Source organism: Belonocnema kinseyi, chromosome 4, assembly GCF_010883055.1.
Source record: "Belonocnema kinseyi isolate 2016_QV_RU_SX_M_011 chromosome 4, B_treatae_v1, whole genome shotgun sequence".
Taxonomy (NCBI): domain Eukaryota; kingdom Metazoa; phylum Arthropoda; class Insecta; order Hymenoptera; family Cynipidae; genus Belonocnema; species Belonocnema kinseyi.
The window spans coordinates 131,799,671-131,807,273 of NC_046660.1; the positions used below are offsets into that span (position 1 = coordinate 131,799,671).

The 7,603-nt window shown below is 35.6% G+C and overlaps 1 protein-coding gene across 1 annotated transcript; it reads right to left on the reverse strand.

Annotated features, from left to right (window-relative positions):
• Positions 1-1,848: 1,848 nt before the first annotated feature.
• On the reverse strand, positions 1,849-2,268 carry LOC117171102 (piggyBac transposable element-derived protein 3-like). The gene has a single exon (XM_033358155.1). It carries the CDS (start codon positions 2,266-2,268, stop codon positions 1,849-1,851), a length of 420 nt encoding a protein of 139 aa, XP_033214046.1.
• Between the last annotated feature and the right edge of the window lie 5,335 nt (positions 2,269-7,603).

The following is a 7,603-nucleotide window of genomic DNA, read 5'->3' on the forward strand; positions in this document are numbered from 1 at the left end:
CTTGGAGGTGCCAAGCTTTCACTTGCTAATAACCTAAAAAGCATCCCTGCGTGTCAACAATATGCTAGAACACTTGCGGGAAAAATGCAGAAGGCGGTTGTCATTGGTTCACTCCGTATTCTTAGGGTGCACGAGGCTTTTGCTGGATCGTCGTATTGATTCCTTTACAGACTGTAGCCACCTATCTCACGGTTGTGAGACGTGGTTGTGGCTGAAATTATACCGCGATTTCGCTGGAAGCGGGTGCAATTTTTCAGATTAGCACCCGCTCCCGGCGAAATCCTGCAGTTGTCCTTATGAGAAATTTTTAATTATATATAGAAACGATTAATAACAGTCAGGTAGAATCTTGAATTTAATATTTTTGTTAACTGAGTGTGCATTCAGTCATTAAGATGACTAACGAGTTCAATTATCCTGAGTAAAAAATAATTTTTACTTTATTTTCATGAATTTCGAACATTGTAGGCTCAAAAGATTCAATGTAGGGGCAGTTATAAAGGAGATGATAAACAGCGTCAAAGTAGGGTCTTGAGTTATACAAATGTAGGCTCTAAAGATTCAGAAAGGTGTTGAAGCCTCAAAGTAGGCTCTAATGTTTCATTCTCTAGGAGTTAAGAGTTTAAAACAGAGGCTATAAGTTTAAATAGCGTCAAAGCAGGTTCTAATAAGGAGCTGCAACTTCAAAATAGTGTCTAAATTTCGACTCGGGAAAACACGAAATTCATAATGTATCTCTCCTTTTTTCTTGAATCTTTGTTTGAAATACAGCTCCTTGCTTCAAAATGAACGTGCTGTTGTTCAAGATTGATGCACTATTTTATGTCAACTAAGATAGTTACATTTTAAGGCAAAGAGATTCATTAATATCTACTGAAGGGGTAAAGCCCCAAACATGAATTTTCAACAAAACAGTCTCATATTCAAGCAAGTAGTTGAATATTCAACTAAAAATATCATATGATAACCAAAACGGTTTTTTTTATTACAAAAAAGATCAATTTGAAAATGAACTCGTTAAGGACCAGACGTCCGTTTTTTCAACATTTTCTTCAGCGACATTTTCTGATGCCGAATCGATTGTTGAAACATGTCTAAATAATAAATTATAATGTAAAATTTCCTGAACTTTCGAAATACGTATTGAGAATCGCAAAAAAATCAAACTGAAACAATGATATTCGTTTATTTAACAAAAATACGAAATTTTAATTGCATCAAATCCTTACTTGATTAGTTGAGTCTCGAATTTGTAAAGAGATACCTGTATAAAGTGAAATTCTTGCGTCCATAGACCCTAAGCTTTAAAATGTTATAGGTTAGTTTTAAGAAAATCGAGCTGGCGATGTCCAATATGGCGGCTAACAGCATATTTTTCTTTCTATTTCTTAATTTTCGTATTGGAGCAATATTTTACAATAAATTCTGATACACGCTACAGACTTATGTGCTATTGGTCCTTGGTTTGGAGCCTTCACGAGATAATTACGAATAATACCTAATGCCACATCTTTTGTTCCCACCATACTCGTCTTCTCACATAACATGTTTTTGAGTACAGTACCATAAGTCATGGAGCCTTGAATTATTCTCAATAAAATTACCCAAGTCCATTTTTTTTATCTGATTGAAAGCATCAATTTACTGCAGTTATAATCATGTTGATCGACTCCACCCATATTCTTTTTTTAAATAGCAAAAGCTTTAGGAAAGGGTAATTCTACCTATCCAGTCTGTCCTTTCGAGCGACGTCTCATTGAAGATAAAGGTGTAACACCTGCAGCTGTAGATAATAATAAGACAGGTTTCGAATCCATAGTTGTGATATTATTTGTTCCACTATTTTTTTCATGTTTCACGATAAAAAGATCCGCGTTGAGCTTCTTTATTCATATGATTACTAACGCCAGTGACTCTGTTCGCCCTCACTGTACCTGTAGCCCGTACACCAACATTTTTTAGATTAACCAATAAATCGGGATTGCAGAAGAAACTGTCAAAATATATATGATAGTCTACTACCTTTCTCGACACGACTGTGGTTAGATGTTCTTGCAGCATCTTCAAGACCACTCGACGATCCAAAGAACATTTTTCCAATGTAATATTATTTTGTTGGTAATAATGGTTGGACCCTTTGCCATAGCAAATGTCGCAGTCGAATAAGTATTCTTCGGGATTACATATAGACCACAGTTTGACACCAAACTTTACTGGTGTTTCTTTCATATATTGTTTCAATGAGGTTTTGCCGTAATACTTGACCATTATCTCATCAATTGATAGATCAGTCGAAAAGAAACCAAATTGTTTGATATTTTTTCTAAAAATCTCAAAAGGACCACGTACGCGCCAAGCTCAGTCAGTAGGGTTTTCATCACTAGGTCGTAAAAGTTTTATTCTCGATTTGATCGTGAAAAATGTTTTACGACTCATTACTGCAGATATGGGATTACAAGCTAATAGAGGATCAGTGGACCATTAGTATTTTTGAAAATTTCTACTGTTGAAAATCGACATTATAATATTTCCTACGAGGATATTCAAATCGTAAAGAGAAAGGTCGCAACCATTACTAGCTGTATAATCAGTAATATTATTTTTCAATTCTTCCGAAAGAAAACATTTAAAGACTTCTGTAAAATATGCGTTCATAATTTTCTTCCACGTTGATTCAGGCATCAAAAATTTATGCTCAGTGACCAATATTATCAAAAAGTACATGTGAAGAGAATTAGCCATGCGATTTAGAGCTATGAAGAGAATAAGAAGTAAATTACTCTTGAAGGACTTTTACATGCGCTTTACTATTTTCGGTAAGAAAATTATTGTTACACCGATTAATGATAATATACAATTATGATCTGTCTTGAACAGATTGTCTTGAGCTGCTTGTGCAAAATATAAGTCCACTTAGGATGAAGTTTTGTTTCATCTTAGAACGGTCTTTAGTAATTTCGAAGATTGGGATTGACCCCGAAAGATGAGGCTGGCGACGAATAATCCGGTTTAGAAATGAGATTCTTCTTAAAATGCTCAGCTACTTTGAATGCTTCTTTTGAATAAAAAATTGTTTCTTTATAAATAGCCGGGTTAGGCGTTTAATTTATGGTTTGGTCCTGTCTAAATCCCCAATTAAGAGCTAAAATTTTCCTATTTTGAGCAAAGTTAGCGATATGACAAAATTTTCACATGGGTGCTAAGATCGCAGGTGAGTAAAGAGTGAGGTCTTTGCATAAAGATTTGCTGAAAAAGTTAAAAAGAAACTTAAGTCACATTTTTGACGAAAATAAGATTTTCACATAAATTGATTTGCAAAAGAAAGCTGCATTTATTTATGCAAACGAGAATTCTGAAAATCTAATGGATATTACACGGAGAAATTCTGGCACGAGCGGTTAGTGTTAAAGTAATTTTTTTTTTCATAGTACTAGCCACAGTTGCCAAGACACTGCCCGCTCGTGAATTCACACGAGCCGCTCGTGCTAATGACAACAGCAGCGCGAGCTTGGTAAGTGTTGCGCTTAGCAGGGCCCGTTCTTGGGATTGGCAACTATCTCTCGTGTTAATTTTCAATAGCGCGTGATGTCAAATAGCTCTAATGTTTAGTGACAACCGCGCTTATCGCTTGACTAATTCGCCGCAATATACCAACTGTGCTATGAGCAGCATCAGCTGAACGAGATGAATGAACCTGCATATGCACATCGTAATTGTTTATAACATCGGTGTATTTACTTATTCGAAGTTGTAAAAAGAAATGATGAAAATAAGTCACAGGGTAACGGCTAAATCTTTCTGTGTTGAATGTCAAGACAATTAGACAATGTTCCGTGCAAATGGCAGAACAATATGCCGGTGCGGAAGGTGCCCCGAATTTTTTTATATAACATTCTACTTATTATTCAAAACATATATTCGAAGGGGCAGAACAAAATCTCGGGGATGACATCCTGGCAGATCATCGTAAACTGCCCGGTTTTGACATTGGTAATATAACGATTTTTAACATAAAAATGCTCTAGACTTTCGTTTTGGATTGAATTCAACTTGATAATGAAACAATAATAATGTCGGTTTATAATTTTTGATTTATAATATTTATTATTATTATATTATGTAATAATACAAGCTACGTCTCTAGTTACGCTACTGATCGTCTTCGGAGCACAAGTGACCACTCTTCTCGCAGTGTCAGGGCCGTAAACCGACGCACAATGACCAAAGTCAAAACCGGGCAGTTTGCGATGTTCTGTCGGGATGTTATCCCCGATATTTTGTTCTGCCTCTTCGAATATACGTTTTGAATAATAAATAGAATGTTATATTAAAAATTTGAGTGTTAGAAAATAACTTTAAAATGACATATGCTTTTAGAATTCTAGATCGTTTTGCTCCTCTTCCGCACCAGCCTATTGTTCAGCCAATTGCACGGAACATTGTCTAATTGTCTTAGCATTCAATACAGAAAGATTCAGCCGTTACCCTATGACTTAATTTAATAATTTTTTTTACAATTTCGAATGAGTAAACCAACACCTTCTCCCCGGGGCTACCAAAATTCATAATTTGTTTATTAATCTTGTAGTCCTTTATACAAATCCCAATTAAAAGTCTGATATCGAAACAAAAAATAATTGTTCCGCCGATAGATGCCCCAATAATGCATTTGTTTATTAAATTTGTTTTAAAAAAATCATGTTAAAAAAATGCTTAAAAAATCATCAGATTAATCAACAAATTATGAATTTTGCTAAAATTATCATAAATTTCCGAATTGCAAAAAATTCACATCGAAAAAAACGAATATTTCTATTAAAAAATGCCTGATTACTGCATTTGTACATTAAATTTGTTTATGATATATACAATTATAATCAAAAGAGACAGTTTTTACATAACATTGTTTCGATTCCAATCTCTTACAACATAAGTTGAAAAAATGTGTATTTATGGAAAATCGTAGAAAAAATTAATTCGACAAATAATTTGTTGATATCGAATTTTTTTTGTATATTGTTTAATATTGGAGTATCCTTAACAAATGCTATTTTATGCAACTCAACCGATTTTAACCATTATCCTGTTATTGACTGAATCCATATAAGGAGAAAAATGTTGCACTTAAAAAAGTAGAATGCACCAATCACTTATTAAGAAATGTCATGAAAAAATTATCCGCTTTAAAGATTCCTTCCGCTTTACGCACTATCTTTAAGGAAAATATATTCAATGTCCGTTTGGCGATCCTGCAAGCAGTTGATCATAGGCATAATGAAAGTGCAACCGACGAGCAGACAATACAAAATCTGAGGAACGACATAAAAAATATCCCGAAACACGTCTTTGGAGATCACACAGAGTGCAGAAGCCTGGAAGGTACCTGTAATCAGAAGATTGCTGAAAATGAGAAGTATTCCGTGCCTGATTTACATGCAGCAGGAGTTTATTTGGAAATTGAGGGTCTAATTAGCGGGCTTAGCTCACAAGCGGAAAGCTTATTACAAAAGTGTACCAATAATTTGACCGAATTATATAATGGTATTGTGTGTAAGTTTATTGCAGGAAAACGCATTAACTTTTCACAATTAGGCTCCTATCAAACCAGATGTTACGCTGCTGTTCTTCAATATAACGACCAGGCCGTACTTTCATCTTTAAAGGAAAGTATGGGTGAAGACGTACCAGATGTTATATCGAAATTAGAAGAAAAGCGTCGAGCAGGTGTTGTAAGAACACAAGAATTTCTCAAAAGGAAAGCAGAAGCAAAGTAACCACGGCAGCATCGCCCAAAGAAAAGAAAGCAGCAAGGTATCAATGATGATTATGGACCTAATTGTGAAAAGCCGGATATATCTCAACAATAATTTGAACACGAAAAAAATAGACATCTAAATTTTCTGACTGAAAATCAGACAAATCGCGTGGAAGTAAATGAAAAAACGAACAGTTAAGCAAAGTCTCCATTATGGTTGCAACTGAGGAGTAGAATGCTCACAGCATCTCATTTTGGAGAAATTTGCAAAAGATAAGAGAAAACCAGTTGCAAGAACTTAGTAGAAAAAATTACTACTGCGAAACAATTTTATGCAGCAGCTTGTAAGCATGGTGAAGCATGCGAAGGTATTGCTTTAAAACATCTGGAACGTGCATGAAATGTGAAAATTGATCAAAGTAGATTATGGATTGATTTAAAGTTCGCATACTTAGGCGCTACTCCCGATGGCTTGATTGATGATGACGGTTTAGTTGAAGTAAAATGTCCGTATTCTGCAACGAAATATTCTCCTCAAGTAGCCATCAGCCATGTGAAAGCAGTGAAGAAAATTTTCAACGAGAAGAACTTGGATGAACTAAATAGAAATCATGATTACTATTATCAAATACAAGGACAGTTACACGTTATAGAAAGAAAGTGTTGTCTTTGAATGAAGGTTGTTTGTGTAGAAAAATATGATGCCTTCTGGAAGGATAAAATGCAGCCGAAATTAATTAGATTTTATTTTGAGTGTGTACTTCCAGAAATCATCGACAGTCGCTTCGGCAGAAGTATGAATCTGAGAGAGCCGGATTACATTGTCAATGCTCAAGAAGTGCATACGGCTGCGATGAAAAAACAGAAGGAAAGCAGTATGCGGCAAAAAAGGAATGGAAAATCGTTGTATACAACACAAACGAAGAAGAAAAAACAATTTTTAGATCGGGATCGGGAAGAGCGACTGCAAGTCATTCGCGGTAATATTTAACCAGAAAGCGAATGGGTCATATACAACAGTTTGAACTCAAAAGAAAAAAGCTACGAAAGATTACCGGCTTTAGTGCAATCATTTATTTCGAGTAGATATCCGGACCTCGATGTACTTGAAAGAAATAGTGTAGTTTTTGAAAAGGCTGTAACAACACAGCCAGACTACAACTCATGTGGAATATATGCTGCAGCATTTAGGACAGCAGTTCTTTTAGGTGAAAATCGAGCAAAGGAGTATTATACGAGAAATATGTCTAAGATGAGGGAGCCCTTGATGAAAATAATTTTCGATGAAAAATTAAGTACATTCTCAAGTGCAAGAGAGGTCGAGAAGGAAAAAAAGCAGGATCATAAGGAAGGGGAGGGGAAAGACGAGGAGGAAGAGGAAAAAAGGAGAAACAGGGGGAAGAAGAGGACAAGAAAGAAGAAGAGTTGGACGGGAAAGAGGAACAAGGAGAGGAGGAGGAGAATAAGAAGGACGCGGAGGGGAAGAGGAGAAAGAGGAAGGGAATGAGAAGGAAAACGATAAGAAAAAGAAAAGGTAAAGAGTAAGAGGAAGGGAATAGGAGCGGAAACAGGAGAGGAGAGGGGAACGCAAAGGGGAAAGGGAAGAGGGAAAGAAGACTCACATCTAAAAAATTATCGGTACAGACTTGCGTCCAGTTAGGATATTGTTTGTACCTTGTAATCTAGAGTCTTTTCAGGTCCTCATCGGGTGTAGGCCAACCCGGTATGACTAATATCTTTATCAAGTATCGAACCCAAATTTCCTTTGCACATTTCCAAAAATAGGCAAATTGTTTGAAACTACCAATAATGAAAAACTAACGCTTAAACACTTTTTTTCTTCTTCAT

Excerpts from the sequence above, each read along its gene's own strand:
- LOC117171102 (XM_033358155.1), bottom strand. The coding sequence starts at position 2,268 with ATGGTCAAGTATTACGGCAAAACCTCATTGAAACAATATATGAAAGAA.